We start from the raw sequence: 20,421 nt of genomic DNA, 5'->3' as shown, positions 1-20,421 counted from the left end.
GGCACACCCATGACTTAGCAGATTTAATCAGTCTGAACACACAGTAGCCCTAAAGTAACTAGAAGAATTTCTGACTAAACCCTGAGTCGACAGTGAATCATCTGACCTGCTTGTAAAGGCAGCAAGGTTGTCTTGCGTCTGTCTGCAGCGGCACCGGATGTGGGGGTGGGTTGTTTATTTTAGGTAATTTTTTCAATATTAAATGAGTAACCATCAAAGATTAATACAATATATTATTTACTATGTACTAGTCAAACTTACTGTTTCTTTTCTTGTTTTTTGGCACAATCTCTGTGTTAGCTGCAGACTGTGGTAGCCTACCTGTCAGACGAGTTGGTCATGGATACTGTCTGGATCACTACACAAAATGATGCCCATAGGCTGAGATGCATCAGTAACGACATGGATGGCCATAAAGGTTGTGCACAATCTGGAAGGAATAATCCTATTGATTTGATGACCTCTTGATCTTACTTTCTGTGCCACCATCAGGCCTTATTTTTTTATTTCCCATGTTCCATATGCACAGCTGCTTATTTTCTAGCTGCTATGTACCGTACTCTAAGTTTTATATCATTCTATAAATAATGACAATAATTTATTCTAAGTCAAGAGGTTGAGACATATTGAAGTTGTATTCATTTTAATTAATTGAAAGTTACTCAATTGTTTTTTTTACTATTGAAATTATATTGAAACTGTAACAGACGACTTTTAACACATTCCTTGTAGAGACTATCAGTCTTGCGTCAAATAGTGGATTCCACTGTATGCAGAATACTGGATGCAGGTTGATATTTTTCAAGGTTTAGTACTGTAGGTTTAGTTTGGTCTGCAGTGATGGGACAGACCCAAAATCTCTGTTGCCTTCCCTGTCTGTCTGTCTGTCTGTGTCTGTCCCTCCCTTAATCAGCAGATCCAGCTTCAAGCCTGTGTGTCCACAAGTCTATACCTTGCTGAAATGTCATTACAGTTGCAACTGCACCAATGTTACAGCCAGGTACACTGCAGAACCAAAACTTCTTCCTTCTCTCGGTGTCTCAGGCCTGTGTCTAGTTAAAGTATATTCTGACCCATCAAACAGAAAACAAACACCTATTATGGATTGTAGCCCTCACAGTGAAACCTGCAGAGCACACTGTGTACCTTGTTTTAACACACTCGGTAAGAATAAAATGGGCACCTGGAAAAGGGCATTCCCTGGACTAAACTCGGATAAGTGCTGATGAGGTGAGTTATGTTTTTTTTCCTGTTTGAGTTGAACTTACAAAAATGCAGAGCTAGTCATGCCACAACATATTGTATTGCTCCTGTTTGTGGCTTTTTTCTCTTCTAGTTCAGCTTGCAATGATTTTTCTTTTATTTTACAGTGAATCAATGTGACATCTGGAAATTAGAAGAGAGTTTACGTGCGCGCTTACAATACAGTATGTTTTTTTTTCTTTTTAGAAATATGGATGACTCAGTATTAAATAAGCCTTCAATCAAAATGTTGCTGTTGTTAGTTCCCAGACGCACAAAACACACACACTGAAGCAGAAAGTTTTGTAAAGATAAATAAAATATGAGGAATCACTGATTAATTTTTTTCAACCACAATAGTGTTTGTTCAAATAACAGTGTCATAATGTTAGAGCTGGTCAGCACATGCAGTATGGCCCTCCTTATAATGTACTATTTAACTACACATTTAAATTAAACTGCATAAATATACCGTGTATAATTAGTTAGCATACTTAGCTTTATCTGCTCAATACATTACAGTCAGGGATTTAACGCCTTCCAATGCAGCTTTTATTAAACCATTACTTATAATCACTGCTTTGTTATAACTATTGTTACTGTGCTTTCATTATGTAATAAGAGAGAGCCTATTTCTATTTTACAAAGAAACTGCTTCGCCTTTATACAGAGGACATTTTTCCTGGAGTGTATCTAATATAAGAGCAACCTACTGTGGGAGATGAAGGTGGGAGCGAGGCACTTTGATTTATGTCCTGATGGTGAAAAAGTTCTGCAGTGTTTGAATCTCTTTCCTACACTGAAAGTATTGAAAAAAAAAAAAAGTACAGCTGCAATGACAGTTTTTACTTTTAGTGCTGCTAAAATTCGAATGGTCAGCTCATCGGGCCGCGAGAGCAATTATGGAATCGAATTCCAGTAGTAGGACTGATATTAGGTAGACTATTTAAAATGACATCGTTATCACTGTGAGGTTGAGTCAGTGCAATTTCTTTCACTTGGTACTTGAGTGGAGGGTTTGCGGGCTGCTCAAAGACCCTGGTACTTCGCTCTAGAGCCAGTTAGAAAGAAGACATACTCAAAGTAGGCCATTTTTCAGTTTACCTTCATTTTCCACATGGCGAACCACAAATTCAAGTCTGAATAAAACGCTGTATGGTGTTTTTACCATGAGTCTGATTGAAGTTCGCTTTCCTGACAGCCCATCAAATTTTGGCCTTGAAATTCTCCATGCAAAGCTGAGAGCCAATGCACAAGGTTGATATACGATATACATTTCTTTTTCTTTCTTTTTTCTTTTTTTTTTTTTTTTTATCTTATTATGCTTTCTGTGAAGCAACAAGAAGAGGGAAGGTGAATGCACAGTAGAGACCTCTTTCCCACACAAATTACCCAGGAAAAAAAAAGAGAAAATAACACAGAGCGAAAGAGCCTCTCTCCCTGAGAAGATGCCTCCATTTATATGCGAAAAAATGGGAAACAAAACAAGCCAAACTTGAAGCCAATTTAGTTTTTAGAGCCATCACTAAGGGCAATGAAGCAAATAGCCTCTGGCAGATCATTTAAAGCTGCTTTCTCCCTGCCATCTCTCAAGATGTTACGTTATTATTGCCGTTATTTTCTTCTCAAAATAGGTGAAGGTTGAGGGATGTGGAAGATATGATAGGAACTAAGGGACAACAGCTGGTCTGTATGGCTCTTGAAAACCTCTGCTAATATATTAATCTATTGTGGAATAATGGCACTTCAAAAATGAAATCCACTGCACATAAATACCCATGTTAGTTCTGTTTTTTTTTTATATTATAAATTGAAATAGACTAATAAACCAGCCGCAACTCCCACATGTTGACCTTCCAGCCCATGAGTAATCAGTATTCACAGATTGAACCACACCCGTCTTCAAACACAAAGTGAAAGACACAATAGCTACTTATAATATAGGAACTACCTGATACTCATTACAGCTTCTGATGTGGTTGTTGGAATTTGAATGCAGCCTTTGTTCACATCTCAACTCCACACCTCTACAGTAGCTGCGTCTAACACACACAGACACATACACATTTGTTAGAGCGCTGAGAATACCTTTGTGGTAGTTCCTGCCACAGTTGGTGTCTTTAGAAACACACAGACACACACACACACAAGGTTAAAAAAAACAAAAAAACCCAGCAGCCTCTCTACCACGGCTGGTAATCAGATCATGTTGTCATGTTATTACTATTTCATTAGTTTCACGAGCAGAAGCTACATAACTGAAAAGATGCCGGGAGCTTTTTAGACAATTTCCATTGCGACCTCAAAGAAAACAATCAGAGGGCTTTCTTTTTCTTCGTTGGGCCTAAAGGGACCTTTCCCATAACGTGGTATACAGTACAATAATACAGAGCAGAATGTAAAGGATGCTACGTAGGTGTGGAGCAAGTTGGCTGAAAATAATATTTGACACTTTTCCTCCTCAAAGGTGTAAAAAACACGGCTCTTAACACTAAGGAGTGTTGGGGAATCTACTTCTACATAACTTAAGGTGATAATTAGAGTTCCCACTTTAAAACTGAGCTAGAATTATCGCCTCATGGTTGTATGGCTCCACCAGCCACGGAAACTGCAGTTGTACATGCACAATTGTTGAGCCTCATAATACATATGATACACACTATTAAGGAGTTAATAAAAGGCCTGCAGCCTTTAATTGTAACACGACGCCCCCCCCTTTGGTTTTTCTAGAGTCTTCAACCACATGTTGAGATCTTCATTAGCAGCTGGAGTCTTGTCAGTTGTCATGGAAATAATTGATTGCTAAGATCACAAGGTGGGGCTGAAAGGACTAAAGTCTTTTCTGAAACTATATTTGAAGATGCTTAAATACAAAAAATCCTTCTTTTTTTTTGAGACAGTTGTAACTACAGCTTGATTTGTGAACAGATTGTTCACATATGGCTGACACCAAGGCACTGCAATAAGATCAGCATCAACACCATTATAAAATCTAACATGTTGGATTGGAGCATAAGTGAAGGGGCAAATATGGAGAGAACATTTTTTTTTAAATAATGGGCTGATGTGACAGAAGAGGGTGAATCTGTGGAGCCAGGCTGAGGTCAATCAAGGGCTTACAGAGGTTTTTTTTTCTTCTTTCAATTCATATACGCATACACACCATGCACTCTGGTCTATAGGTGATGAGACGGCACCATCATGACTACTATTTTCATTTCTAAGTGTGCATTTGAAGATTACTCCCTTTCAAATGTCAGACGATGAGGTGAAGCAGAACTACATAACTACCTCCTGCCTCCGTCTGTGTGTTGAACATGAACACAGCAGACATGTCTCTCTCAGGGTGAAGAGTTCAGATGTGGATGGCCTGGCTGTTAAATATCACTCTTTTACTATTATTTTCGCTGCCATAAACTGATCAGGATGATTTATTTCAATAATGTGCTTCAAATTACACCAAACTATTAACTCCATTTCAATGCAGATATTGCTGAAGGTAGCTGATTACTAGATCAGAAGCACCATACTGTACTGTAGGTGTGCTAATACCATCATTAAAGGGATAGTTCACCCAAAATTAAAATTTCACTCATTATCTACTCACCCTCATGTCGACTAAGGGCTGGGAGAATTTTCAGAGTCCTCCGTGCCTTCTCGGAGTTACGGGGGGGTCCATGCAGCAGCATTTGTCCATATAATGGTTGTGAATGGTGCTCACTTTTCTTCCTCCAAAACACACACCAAAAAAAACATCCAAATACCTCCATACTGCTCGTCTGTAATGTCCCTCTTGTATTGAAGCCCCGACATGAGAAATTGTTCCGCCGGTCAGTGCAAATCTCACAGGAAGAGCAGTGAACCGAGACACTGGGAGCTTCCGCTACAAACAAGCTTAAAATATAGACTTATTTAATTTTTTTCGGAACAATTTCTCATGTCGGGGCTTCAATACAAGAGGGACATTACAGAGGAGCAGTATAGAGGTATTTGGATGTTTTTTGGTGTGTCTTTTTGGACGAAGAAAAGTGAACACCATTCACAACCATTATATGGACAAATACTACTGCGCGAACCCCCCGTAACTCAGAGAAGGCACGGAGGACTCCCAGCCCTTAGTCGACATGAGTAGAGTATGAGATATAATGAGTGAAATTTGAATTTTGGGTGAACTATCCCTTTAACTCCTCTGTAAATAAAAAAAAACCTTAATGTCTCACAAGATGCTAAATGAAATGCCTGAAAGTGAAACCTTTAAAAACTATGTCTAATTATTACAATGGATCCTCAAGAAGAAAAGAAACATCACCGTGTGCTGGATAGTAATTACACTTTGCTGGAATTCTTGCAGTTGTCGAATTAGATCATATTAGTTTTGATTAGATAAAATAAATTCTGTCGAGCTCGCTAGGAGGTTCAGGTTGTCGCAGCAGGAATTATAAGTGAGACACAGCAGGAAAAGAAATATAATATAAACATTGCATAACATTGGGATTGTAATTTTTATACACAGAGACACTTCGCTGTCTCTCTTTTAAGTTTATTGATTTTTTTTTTACTTTGTGCTTGTTCTCTCCCGGGTCTCTATGTTAAACCTGGATGATCTCATTGTCTGTTTTAGGTCAAACCAATTTAAAAATTTAAATGCATCTCTTTGGCCCACATTCTGTCCAAAACAAAGGGAAGGGCAGCGGCTAGACGACTGTTTCCATTTAACTAAACTGTAACAGAATATCTGTGTCATAGCAGACATAGTTACATTTTCTATTAATGTGACAGGGATGTGTTGTTAATTAATGTATTTGAAATCACAGTTATGTTGATCCTGAACATATCAGTAAAATGTCAGACAGCATATTTGTTTCCTGTCAAAACAACTGATCTGGCAGAACATCAACTTCCATTACAAAGCACTTTCTCATCTGTATCACAGATCAAGGTTTGACTTATACTTGTGCTTATATACAAAGTAAATGAAGACGGTTATGTCAGTGATTCTAGTCAGTTTTAGTTGGTTTTGTAGTTTCTTTCCATTATTACGCCTTTTTTTTTTATTCTAAAGCTGCTTTTCATTTAGTTTTAGTAGTTTTTATTAAAGATACAGTAATAACCACTGATCTCCAACCCAATGCAACAATGGCCATATTCGGTACCACAGATAGAAGACATTCTACAGTAAAGAAAATATATAAAGACATCATTGCTTTGACAGCGCTGCTTGCACATAGAATATTATTACACTGGAAATCAGAAAATCCACCTAAAGTATCTGTATGGTTTAGTAACTGAACGCAATTCATGCAGTTAGAGAAAATAAAATACACTCTCAGGGAGTCTAGGGACAAATTATTTTCTGTCTGGGATCCACTGTTGATGCACTTGGGTAAACTTAAAACTGTGCCCACCTGGTACCACTCAGCAGCCCTCTTTGCATTTGTATTTGTGATATTTATCTATGTAAACCGTTTGTCCTGGCAGTGGTGGCGAGCATATATGCTCTTTTTCTTATATTGTTTAAATTTAACTTAATCAATTGATTTATTTATTGGGTGTCCTGCATGTTCTTTGTGGTTTTGTGATTCAAGCATTGTTCTAAGGACCTTTCTGTTTTTGTGTCTATATACACAAGTGAAGGGCAATTAAAATAAAATTGAAGAAAAAAAAAAAAGGTAATAACCATGCTGCAAACTAACCTATTTCCAACAGAATCATAAAGGTGTCAGGTCTCCACATTAAAAAGAAAGAGCAGTTAAGTTTTTCAGGTATAGGTGCAGTCATAAGGTATGGTAGCACCTGGTGAACACAGGATATTTACAAGCCTTGGCGCTCACTGGATAATGCGTCCGTGACCACTTGAACCTGGGAGGAAGCACTGCAGTGTGCATGAGGCGACTCTTCCAGCTTACTGCCCACAGACTACATCCTGAATATGAACAAACCTTTTTGTCCAAACTGGCGCAGGTACCCGTCTGCTTGGGCCAAGCTGACCCAGGCACACGTAACGCAGGCGGGCTCCACTCTGGGTTCATGGTCACCTCCATGCACAGGAAATGGAACATACAGTAATTGCAGCCAGTGTTTTGGTGGTTGGGTTTTTAGAGGTCTGTCTTCTCTCGGACTGAGATGTAATAATGCCTGTGCAGGAGCGATGGGTTGAAAATTTAACTCGAGCTTCTTTAAAAACTTAAAAAACTAGGACAAGAATGACAACAATAAAGATGATTAACTTGGCTCTAATTTGTCTCGTTCTGAGTCAGACGCAGGAAGTCCTGGTGTGCTGTAACAAGCTGGGATAAACAAGATATGAAAAGTTGACCCACTATTTCAGCACAGCCCACAGATACTCTGTCCAACTCTCTGGCCATGAAGTTGTCAGGATAACAAAGACTGATGAGATATTATTATATGACCCCGCCAGACACACATACACTCCCTGCCAACCCACCGGTCTACTGGACCAATGGAGAGCTCCTGCTACTTCAGATGGTCGCCCCTGCTGGTGACTGGGCACAGTCCCCGCTAGTTCTCTTGCCTACAGGAAGGGACCGGCGTCGCCGCGGCCAAAGGCTTTGTTGAATCACAATCGGGTGAAGGAGGCAGCGATTCAACTGGAAGATTTACTGTCTGTGCTTTTGTGGTCTGCAGGAAACATTAAGAGCACCAAACTCTGAGAAATAAATAGCTCACAGCAGAGATGCTGCACCAGTTCACCTAATGGAATTAAACAGAAACTTGAAAGATGGAACAGATTTGCAGAAACACACAGGAGGAGGCTGAGCTTTTAATCTAAACATGTTTTGATGAAAAGCGCCGCATTACAAACTAAATGTAAAAGAATTACTCATCATAATTATGTAAAATGAGTTATAAAAGATGGTAAAAGTTCTACTGGTTTTAAAGAATAACTCTGAAATAATATTCTATGTCTTCCAATTAAATGAACAAAACCGACAACAGAGTGATTCTCCTAACAAGTACTATCTGTGTAGCCAAAGCCTGATATAGCATCTTCCTCTGTGCCATAGATTTCCATTGTTGTCATGTTTATTTTGAGTCCTGCTGCCGCAGATACTCGCTAGCACACCAAATCCCCGGCTGAAAACAGCCCCCAACAAATGCTCTACTTACACCTGTTTGAGTGAATTACACAATGTGGAGCTGTTTAGGGGGAATATTAGCCTATGTCTGTTTGTTTTTTTTTAATGAAAGTACATGTGTTTTAAAGGATGAATGTCTTCATTTGGGGTTACCACAGGCAGAGGGCTAAGATATTATTGATTTGGGTCATTTAATGTGAAAAATGATAAAATATTGGCTTTATTTTTCTTTAACATGTCAGATCTCCTGTGACACTACCTTTAAAGCAGATTAATGCAATCCTACTGCCCCCTCTGTTATTGACAAATGACCACATGTGACCTTTTGGAGTTAATTAATTGCATGAGGAGCTGATTAAGAGTAATGTTAAATTTCATGCTTTAATTTAACAACAGTGTCCGTGCCACATCTATCATAATTTGAAAGCTACTGGGTGTGAAAAGTGCTGGTGCTCTAAGGCACAGACTTGCATAAGCAGCCACTGCAGCACGACCACTTTATTTCAACAGCATTCCAATTACGGTTATCCAGGGCTCCTGCCTCTCTGTCCCTTTGATAAACCAGGACAAACAAGGTTTTCTTTTCATTTGTGCGTATGTATGCATTTGTCTGCTGTTCTATGTGGCCTCTGTTAGTTGCTCTTATGGCATCGCGCCGGTTTCTAAGAGCGGTCGGCCCTCGCGCGGCATCTGGAAACGACTGCTTAAGTTGCATTAATACTGAAAGCAACTTTTTTTTTTTTTCCTTCATTTCATTGGGAAACCTGAAATGACACATGCTCTTAACAACATCATTACCAGCAAGAGCTTCACTGAAATGTTTCAATTCCTGACAAATACTTTGCCATCCACAGGCAGAATGCAAATAACTTACTCTCTTAAGATCCCAATGGTCCTGTCAACCCCTATTTGCAACCAGATATTATTCATGGTGCAGCTGTTATGAAATCTACCACATATATGGCTCTTCATTTCCACGTTGCTCTCACCGCAGTCAGCAGACACATGTAGGGCTCCACGCCACCCGCCCTTGCCGTGGTTTGAAACAGCTCCCTCTAGGCTAGCCCGACGGAGTCTCTTTCTTCCCTGGAAGAACCCGGCGCGCTGTTAAGGCCATGTGATGTTCTACAGACAGTTGGAAGTGTCACTTGTGCTGCGTTATCCTTCTCTCTTCTCTGTCAAAGCTGAACCACAGTGGCGGGCATGACTCACTGAAGTGCTGTACTTTCTAATGACACGAGAGCGGAGGCTGAGTCAATCTGACCTGACAGTCTTGCATAAATCATGGCCCTTCGATTTAAGTTGCTTTGAGGAGTGTCAACAAATCCACAGGAGGAATATTAGACTCTGCTGTAGGTAGGGACTCCGCCTCTGAGAACTCATTATAGGGTGTCTTCCTTCATGCTGTGCCAGGCTGTGTTGACTGAATTGCCAAGCTTATTTCTGATTCACTGGCAGGAGCCCGCGTTTTAAATTCCCGACTCGCGATAAGAGCCCACCAGCACCCTAAAGACCATTTCAGGGGAAATACATGGGTTTTTAATGGGTGCATTTTCAGAGGTGAGGGTTTCAATTGCTTGTACAGCAATGTAAAAAAAAAAAAAAAAAAAGCTAACTCTGGGCTGGAAAGAGATGCATGAAAATATAGCAATAAATGCCATTAAATGATAATGCACCAAAAAACAAGCCTTGTCTCTTAGCTTTTATTCATGTTGTTTATGGTCTTTAGAGAAACTGATGAGAAGGCAATGTGCGGAGTGCTACTACACAGCGTTTAGCTTCTCATCTCGCCGTTAATCATTCTACTTGAAAGTGTTCAACAACAAAAGGCTGTTTCCCCCCTTTGAAATCAAAGTAATTATATATTTTTTTCTCCCCCGGACAAACAACAGAAAGCTTCAAGCCTCCTCTGTTCGCGGCACCATCATGAAGCAAGGCTGAGGAAATAACTCCACAAAGAGGTGCGGAGAAGCGAGTCCTCCCTCGCAAAGACAAAAGAGGACGATGAGAAATTTCGAGATGAACAACTGTGGCCTTTACTGTCTAAGAGTAAACACGACCAAACTCAATTCCTGCGCATCTCATCAAAGCTATTGGGTGATTCCAACTCCAATAAACCAAGCTGCTCCACATGTCAGTCCCGCCGCCAACTGATCCTCAACTCGTTCAATTTAAAGTCTTTTCGCTGCCACGCCCCACGCCCCACGCCAGCACCAGTTGAGTTCCTCTCATTTAAATAATGCACAGCTATTAGTTATATTAAAGACAGGCAGCGTTTCAGCTCAGGAAACTTTTATGACTCCAGGCATTTTTTCCGATATTGGCTGCCAGTCAAAGGAAAAAAAAAAAAATATATATATATATCAGAGGGAGCAATTTAATCAAACGTGAGAGATCTAAACACCAGGGAGGGCGGATGTAAGATGGTTTCAACCCGATGATGAAGAAGCTGGAGAGAGAAGTGTGCGATTCTGTTCCATTACTGGAGAGGAACTGTAGCTCTGCTAGTTCACTACTCGAGGGCATGGGAGGGAGTGCTATAGAAAGCCGTTGGTTTATGTGTCTGTCAATGTCATGTCTTCTCAGGATCACGGTTCAAGGCGAATGGCAAGAAGAAAGGGGGGCAGGGAGGGGAAGCTGGTACATCGCTGAGAGGGTGCTGGTGGGTCAAAGGACCTTCAACTGAGTTAACACTGGTGGATATTGTGCTCTTCGGTGATTTGAAGGATGGAAAATAACATGCAGTGTATGATGCCAATGGGCCGGAGACAGAGAGGTAACAGAGCGCAGCAGTGTGTGTTTTCTGTGCAGAAGGCTGGGGGTGGGAGATTGAGAGAAAAGACCCTAACTTGATACAGCTCGGAAGAATTGGATTAAACCTACAAGACTGTTATTCATTACAGCCTGTGCTACAGTTTCCTGTGGCTGAAACATTTTTTTTTTTTTGGTTTGGAGAGGTTAGTTTTCAAAACTGCGCACTGTGGTTACCAGGATACCCTTTCAGTGAGTGTGTCATCAGCTGTCAGGATGTAGCTCTGCTAACATCCAGGAAAGGCTTCCACACAGGAGGGAAACACCAGACAGGTTGTGAACACGGCTCTTTAAACCCATAACCCCACACTTTATTCAGCTGATAATACTGTAGGTCTCTTTGTCTTCAAAGATCCAGTTACCACTATACACAATTAGCTAGTGCTAATTTTAATAATGCTAATAATAATGCTAATATTTGGAGAAAAATACAATGTTTAATCTAATCCTCAAACTAGTTTTTCTTTTGATATATATATTTTTTAAAAACACAACTCTCTTGTGACCTGCCATGTCTGGTTACGGTTGCTAAGTTAGCTACTATTATCTGTTTGGGGGAGGGGTTTAAAAACGGTGGAAAAGGGTGGAATGCTAATGATCGCCATCTTGGCTACAGTAGGCTAGATAGCGAAAGGGAAGGGACTACCATACGCTGTACTGTACAATTATGTTGCATATAAGACATTATTGGGTTAATTTAGCGTCTGAACTGAATTACTGCCGATACGGTGTGGTGTCCGTGGCTGACTATCAACGGCTTAACGTTACCCACCGAGCTAATGCTAGCTGTTGCACTTTGCGAATATTTACAACTCGTTAAGCCTCTGACCACACATCTAATGCTAAAGTCTTCTACAGTGTTGACAATTTAACACGCATGAACAACAAACATACGCCATAACCAGTTAAATGCGGAAGCTACAGTTCGTCTGCTAGTGATGGCTAGCAGCAGTAGCTCAATTCAATGGGCGAATGTTGCGATCGTCATTTCTGGTAAGTGCATGACCAATGACCACTGTATTCGATTTGAGAAACAAAGGGGTAGTATTCGTCCATCATGGAGGTCATTGTTTGACTGCTCTGACAAAAACTTGTATAGCTCTCCTCCACTTGCTTTTTAAATGATGATTTAAATGAGGATCAGTACGACAGAATGCCCTCCACAGCTTAAAGCCTCTCATAACCATCATGCAGTGTTGTTATCCAACACTAAAAAAGACGGGTACATTTTTTCTAGTTGAAGTTTCTGGTCTGGGTACAAGAACTGCAACTTTCCTTTTCCTCAAGATGTTGCCTCATAAATGGCAAACTAAGCAAACAAATCACACTGGCGTACAAGGGCATGGGAAAACCACTGATTCCAAGGATATCTGAAAAAATGTATTTGCAGTGCAGATCTCAGATAATTTTCTTTCAAAACTGCAACCACCCACAGGCTTCTAAAGCTCCAGCTGGCAAGCAATCCTGAGGAGAACAGATTCTACCCCAGCAGGGGCCATAGGGATGCAGCGGGAGAGAGTAAAAGAAGCTCATTCTGTTGATTAAATTTAGTTGATTTAGCTGCTTGGCTTCTCCAGGGTGACTTGGAGCTCACAAATTATCAACTTTAAATGGTGGATCTTAACTGAGATGGTTCACATTTGCTACAGATAGAATTTGTTTTAGTACAGTTGCACAAAATAAGATGGATTCCAGCTTCTAGTTAACATATTGATTTTGTGATCTTTAAAACTGTTTTACTTTTCTATCTATTGAGTTTTATGGCTTCCTGCAGAGCACGGCTGTTGCACAAGTAATTGCTTTCCGTGATTTCCATTATTGAGAGTGCGCATAAGTATAAAAAGCTTTAACAATTCATTGTGAAAGGCATGAAAATGCATTTTTGACAGTGTGTGTTTTTCATTATTAGAATAAAAGCGTATTTTTGTATGCGACCACACATCTTAGGGCTAAATTCTATATTAATGCCAGACGAAAAAAAAAAAAAAGGCATATAAATCAAAAAGTCAAGAAAAGTCTGTCAGAACTTACTCATATACTTTCAGCTTGTAACACTGGCCGCTCAAAAACAGAAACTCCCAATCGGGTCCGTAGTCTATGGCCACCTTCTTCCGCAGATCACTGGGGAAACAAAAGTAAACATATTACATAGAAAATTGTGGAAATAAGTTTGGTAACACTTTACTTGACACCTATCTCTAAAACGCATTCTTACCATACTTATAATGAGTTATAATGCAGTTATATCACTGTATAACTATAGTTATAAACAATCATAAATTACCATAAGGCTTTATAACAATAAGCATAACAGAACATTTTTTAATGGCTTATAAGGTCAAGTATTAGAGTTATAATGCTCTATTGTTATTATGGTAATATATGAGTATTTATAATGATAGTTACACACGTCTATACGGCAATTATAACACATTATAACTATATTTATAATGTATTATCGATATGGGCATTGTCATTGAGTTACAAACAATTATAACGTATCATAATACCTGACCTTATAAGTCATGATAAAATGCTTTATAGTGTGTTGTGATTATTGTTATAAAGCATTATGATCATTTGAGTGTTTATAATTATAGTTATACAGTGCTATAACTGCATTATAACTCATTATAAATATGGTTATAATGCGTTATAGAGATAGGCGTCAAATAAAGTGTTACCATAAGTTTTTACTGATTCGTGACACCAAGCAAGATCTTAAACAGAAACAGGAAGGGTTAGATGTAGCGGGCCATCCACAGCAACAACTTATGACAACTTTAAAAATCTTTTTATGGTCGGTGGAGTCCACATTTCAACTTTACAGACAACTGTATCACCAGACTCATTGACAGCCAGTCAGAAGTATTTCTACAAAATAAGAATAGACAGAATAATAAAGATATCAGGTGATACAATCATTGAGCTCACCCTTAGAATCAGTGTCCATGCACGTTTTACTATCATTCATCATTATGGATGTTTGCCTCTTTATTGTTACAAGTTCATGGTGTGGACAGCTCATTTAAGCCTTAACTTACTTTATTTAATGGTGTTAGTAGTAGTAGTAGCACAGCGACACGAATGCTCCTTTCCTCATGAAAAAGACAGCTGTTTTTGAATGCATGGGGTGTGACAAGCAGCTGTAATAACTTCTGGATGACTCCTAACTGTGCTGACAATGTCGCTTTATTTTCCCTTTCTGCTCTCAGTGACTGACTTCTTGGATAGTATGTTGATGAGGTGGCCCTTTAAAGCCCATTTCTATGCAGTGTGTCCAATTATCTTAGCTGGTGAGGGCTGCTTTCCTTCGCTAATCGCAAATAAGGAAACCGAGCCCTATCTCTAACGGTGCATTGGCCCTAATTATCATATTCATAACCCAGAATTGCTAATGGGGTTAACAAATGTTTAGGGAGGGTGATTGTTTCGCTTGAGGTTGATAAGGTAGTGTAGCAGAGGGGGGTGATTCGGGGTCAGAAAACCAATGCAGGTTGCGTAACATAGTGTGCATGTTATTCTCAGTGGGGCAGGGGTCACAACACTCGTGCACTGAGTCAATTTTCCCAGAAATTGCCCTTTACAGAACGCTAAACGAATGAAAAGGTATGGACTAATACGATAGGGACTTTTTTTTTTTTTCCCCCAGTTCCAAAAGGTATGAAAACACAACGGCTGTAGCACATAACTGTCCACATACTGATAAAGGACATGGCCTCAGGAGAACAATGGGGGAAAGCAAATACATATCTAGTGCTCCAACACGCATAAATGATGGTGAGTAATTTGACCAGGAGCCATCGGAGCAAGGTGGACGAGAAGAAATGGAGCAACTGAAGTCATGCCAGATCTCTTTCCCCGCTCATGCTGGCATTTGTTTGGAGGGGGGGGGGATCTTGACCTTTTGGTAACTGCCATCTCTGTGGTTGGCCCTCCTCTCTCTGTACTGTAATGAACAGTTTGTGGGCCTTAGGGCCGCGGTAGCTACTTATCAGCTATTGCTGGCTGGCTCGGAGCTCTGTGAAAACATTTGAGGGGAAGAAAGAAGTCTCATCCCGACACGCTCAGGCCTTTTGTTTTTCCCTCTCAGCTGTTACAGGCATGAGTGTGTGAGCGTGTGGTTGAACACGATGCTACAGAATCATCTAAATGTCTTAATAGTACATTTAAAGGGATAGTTCAACATTTTGGAAAATTGGCCCATTGCCATAATCCCTATGGTCATAGGAGTAGGTTTGTTACCTTGTTGGTTACCAGCTGTTTTGAATGAATTTACCTCTAAAACAACTTAGAATTTACCTCTAAAACCACCTCTAAAACAACGTTTTGGAGTTGTTGGATTGTGTATTTGATGAGTTTGATGAAGGAAACCAAGAAATCCCATTAGCTTCCATAGTGCAGCTCTGAGCAGCTTGCGGCTCTGCTCCACCGTTCTAAAAATAGTTTGCACCGACAAATAAAGGGTATGACTGTAGGGATTATGGCAATGGGCTAATTTGCCAAAATGTTGAACTATCCCTTTAAAAAAGTGAAATATTCCTGGATGAAAATACAAGTATGAGGTTAATTTGTTATATCATGGTCATGTTTTCTATAATAATAATAATCATTACAGGGTTTGCCACATTTATTTATGCCATGTCTGTCTATCTGTCTTCTTTTTTTTTTGTAAATGCCACCAAAAAGTTTGGATGATTCATGCCCATGCAGAGAGTCCTCGGCTCTCGGAACTAAGTTAACAGACCTACCCACTAGAGCACAGTAGGCAACCAATAGCGTTTGTTTTTCTTCATTAAAATTAGCCTTAGGTATCACACAGTGCAAATTCATTACTGTGCAGCTTTCCTCACCACTGATGGAGTCTATTTTAAGGCCCCCCGTTACATATCATGCCACCCTGCTTACAACAGCAATGTGAGAGGGAAATGCATAGTCAACACAAAAGTGACAAATGTTGAGGATTTAGCTACAGACACATGACAATGGGAGCTAACCCCCCCCCTTTGTTTTCTTTTCTTCTTACCTTATTTCCATGTTGACTGTATCATAGGCTTCTTCTACCTTCTTCAGATTGGTAGCCTCCCACTTTGCAGCTAGACACAACAAAAGGTCAGACAATTTAACAATGCAGAGTTGTTGCATCTCAACAGATGTATGTTGCCTAACAGTATAGCTTCTTAATATAGCCTGTTACATCTAGTGCTGGGAGAGGAGCAAGGCTACATACTGTATATAAACAGGAAAAAAAAAATGCTATTTCCAGGTGTGGTAACTGCTGAAAGACCCACAGGCTTATTAGTCTCTTCGCACCGACAACTGTGTTAACCAAGACTGGGAGAGGAGTCGGAGGGAGTGTGTGAGAGCAGCAAAAGGTGACCACAGCGATGATGTGCTTGTCTGTCTTTGTCAAACTGGTATGTTCCTGGTATGACAACATGTCAGACTGTGGCGGAGAGCTACAACGATTCAAAATTCCTTCTGATAATTATGACAGGTAGAAATAACTACAGAGAAAATGGAATGTGTGACTGTAACTGTGAAGTGTACAATGCAGTTGTAATTACTTCTTAGTACAGCAATGACTTCATTTTGTAGTGTAGTAACAATATTCACCCTTCTTTTCCCTCTATTTTGGTTTCCAACAAATATCATGTTACTTTGTTCTTTTGTCTACTGATATAAAAACAATGATTGATGCAGATTTAAGATCTTTATGCAAAACATGCCCATGCTACTGCAGGATTTTTGTCATCGTGTTATTGAAAACTGAAAATCTCACGTTACTGGTCAAACTGAATTTGCAGCCTCCAGATGTGACTTGAGGATTTGGCATTATTACTATTTTTTGGCACTAACAATTCATTATCAAAGTAATCAAAAAAGCCTTTAATGGATAAGACAGTTGTAGAGAGACAGGATATGAGGGGGAATGGCATGCAGCAAAGGGCCATCGGTGGAATCGGACCGGGGCCGCTGCAGTGAGGTCCGACTGCGCTAAACGACGCCTCAGACTCATCGATTATTTAAACAAACTTAGAAATATTACATTGTTGTTTCACTTTCCATTCATCCTGTACCCTCTATGGCTAAAAAGTGAAAAAGCAGTGTTGTGTTTCATGTAAGGACACAAATGTATCCAACAAAATCTGAAGTTGCAATGCCAGTCAAATATTTGTCACATCAATAGGGTGAGAAATCAATAACACAGTCAATATTATGCAGTTTCTGAGCTATATCTAAAATGTGCAAAACACATGTCCATTCTTATTAAGAGCAACATCCCATTAAGTTATTGATTATCTGTTGTGGATCGCATTTCAAAAGTGGCTGACACCACAGTAGAAGCACAGCAGAATCATTGCTGAAGTGAACCATGTCGACCACAGTGTCTCTCTGCAGAATTAAAAAAACACCGACAACAGAAAAGAAAAAAGAGAGAGAGTGGAAACCTGGAGAACAGAAGGATGAGAGCAGAAAATAGATGCAGAGAACAGTCAGGTTTAATTGTCTCCTGCCGATGGACCTGGGGATTTAGTGGGGTTTCTGGAAGTGGACAGGTTTGTCTCCGTCGTCGAGGAAACTCTCGCCGGGGCCTGGCGCCGTGGCAACGGAGGAGAATGTGCATGCGGTAAGGACTGTGTGGGAAGCTGTCACAGCCCTGGCCTGAATACCAATTAGCATGTTCCTTGCATGTGGTCTCAGCTGGTTGCCCATAAAGATACCCTCCCCACACTATTCCCCCAGCACCTATTTCTTGCCGAACCTCGTACAGATGTGGTGCGTCCAAGAGGCAAGCTGTGATTTTCCATGCGGTAACGGCTATTTTTATAGCACCAAGAAGGGGGAGAGATCTGTCCCTAACCCACCCCCCGATCCCCTCAAACTCCTTCAGAAAATCCCAGTCATACACACAAGGATGTTCTTACCAGCCCTCTCTTGCATACTCTCATACTCCTTCTCTTGCCCTATTTCTCTCTCCCTCTCTCTCTCTCTCTCTCACACAGACACACCAATCATCGGGCTCAGCAATGACAAAAGGAGACGCAGAATCCCAAGTGGGTGACATTTGACCCCTTGCAGCAGCCCAGTCATATATGGAGAGAGTGGTGATGGTGGGGGAAGCAGGGAGGGAGGGAGGGAGGGAGGCGGTGGGGGCTGAGGCGAGAGCAGAGCAGCCAGCCAGGCGTACTGAAGTACCCAGAGCAGGGAACACAGGGCGAGTAAAGCCTCTCAAATGGTCTCTGCACCAGTCAGGCCGACATAACCTGAGGCCGATGTACAATGTACCAAAAAGACCTCGTGCTTATGGTCTAATGACTGCGAGGATTAAATTATGGGTCCTACGGTCAATGGATGTCACGGCTTCACAATCAGAGCGAGCACAAATTAACCGGACAAGCCTGTTTTTTTTTTCTGTGTGCTCATTCTACATCTTTTGTTAGTGTGCAAATTAAACCTAATTAGCATAATGGCTCACTTCAATAATCAGATCCTAACAATTGTTTATGCAAAGGATGAATATGGCTTTTGTTATCGGAAAAAAAAGACTTTCGTTTTTGCATTTTTAAAATTTTTAGGGGTGGGTGGTTCATATGGAAAATGTAGAAGACATGATTTCACACTGATGTAAAAAAGTGACCGGTGGGCGACACTTCCCTCCTCAAGAAGTGTACTGTACTTCGTTTTTAGCACTAGACGGTTGTTAAATCAGAGAGGCCGCGTACAAAAATAGAAGGAGGAATACAGTATATAGTATATAGTGTATGCCATCTTCTGTGGGAAATCTCCTGTGCATACGCACCTTGAGCCGGAGACCGGAGATGCTCTGTTTACATGCGAACGGATCAATAGGCGAGGCAATTTCTCTGCAGCTCTAAGAAAAGAAACCGGGGAGTCGGTCGGTTGGTTGTTGGTTGTTGGTTTGCGCGTCGTGGCCGTTCCTCAACAAAACAAAAAGGCAACGCAGCGAGGCCACCCTTGAACCTCGCACTCGCACAGGCACCTTTGGCGAGATTACGTCGACTAACAGGCACGTGTAGGAGTTTGCTTTGTTGTCTGCAAAAAAGGCTGCGCTTTAAAATAAAGACTGGCAGCTCACTCAAGCTTCCACTCTTCCTTCATAAACCCCCCACCCTTTCTTCATCGCCATCTATCATCCCCTCCTTTTCTTCTTGCATTTTGACTTTTAACATTCTCCTCTCCTTCAATATTTTCAGCATGAGCTCCTCAGAGTCTTCCTGTCACCCTCACCTCCCTCTCTCCAGCATTCCTCTCCGTTTCCCTCAGATTTCACTCCTGAGCTGATGAACTTGTTCTGCCTGCAGAGAGCGGAGGGGGGAGTGGGAAGAGATAAAATATAGGTTGAGGATTCTTGTAATGAAATGTTTATGGCAGGCTGTAACAATGAACGAGAGGCCTCTCAGATACCGTCAACAACAGGGATGGCTTTGGCGTTAACAGCCACCTGCTGGCACTGAACACCAACACCCTGAGGGGCAAATGACTCCTCTTTTCTAAGTGTATCAAAAATATACACTGAAGAAATGTAATAAAAGATAAATTACGTGATAGAAGATTGATTTTCATTTCTATCTTACATTGAATACTCAGAATAGACAATCTAACAAATTATTCCATTTCCTTATGTTTCTCTTTTGAGCCGTCCAAATCTCATAAATGATTCTGAAACTGTAGCACAGGCTGCTGGGAGTTGAGAGGAGGTCAATCTCGCCCCCTGCATAATCGTTGTGTTGGAGTGTCTGATTGTATTAGAGGTGAGTGAATAACAGTAGCTGGCAGAAATAGCATCATGTTTTGAACTATCAGTGCAATTCATAGCCCTGTGACTGACTCAGTTTGTATTCATTCTCCCACACTCTCCTGCAACTCTCTTTTTTATCCACGCTGGTTGAAGGACAAGCTCGGCACCACGACTTAGGACGCAATGAAAATTAAGAATGGGTCCATTCACTGCTTAACTGCTTTTATATTAAATGACGCTGCTGCCGCTGCTAATGGTGAGCATCGGTGACCACAATTAATGATATAATCATAAGAATACGGTCAAATATTGTAACTGCAATGTCAAATGTGCATTATCTGCTACACATAGGCATCTAACTATAATCCTCTTGCACCAGTTGCAGGCGACAAGGTCAATCACCGGGTTTACATATGTAAACATGATGCGTGAGAGATAGAATTAGTACCGGAACAATTAGTCAATTAGTAAACTGACAGGGAATTAATCAATTTAACATTTACAGCA

At 40.7% G+C, this 20,421-nt stretch overlaps 1 protein-coding gene across 1 annotated transcript in view; it reads right to left on the bottom strand.

Moving 5' to 3' along the window:
• The window catches only part of LOC311001781 (glucosidase 2 subunit beta-like), a 139,155-nt gene that overhangs the window by 29,536 nt on the left and 89,198 nt on the right, over positions 1–20,421 (bottom strand). The window contains exons 11-12 of the mRNA XM_083992938.1: positions 16,177–16,246; positions 13,182–13,271 (exon numbers count right to left, since the gene is read on the bottom strand). Coding sequence (XP_083849064.1) covers positions 13,182–13,271; positions 16,177–16,246 — 160 coding nt within the window. The remainder of the gene's footprint in view (positions 1–13,181; positions 13,272–16,176; positions 16,247–20,421) is intronic.

The sequence above is a fragment of the Trachurus trachurus genome (assembly GCF_905171665.1).
Source record: "Trachurus trachurus genome assembly, chromosome: 18".
Lineage (NCBI taxonomy): Eukaryota > Metazoa > Chordata > Actinopteri > Carangiformes > Carangidae > Trachurus > Trachurus trachurus.
The sequence above is the reverse complement of the archived record's forward strand: the minus strand, read 5'-3'. Positions and strand labels throughout refer to the sequence as shown.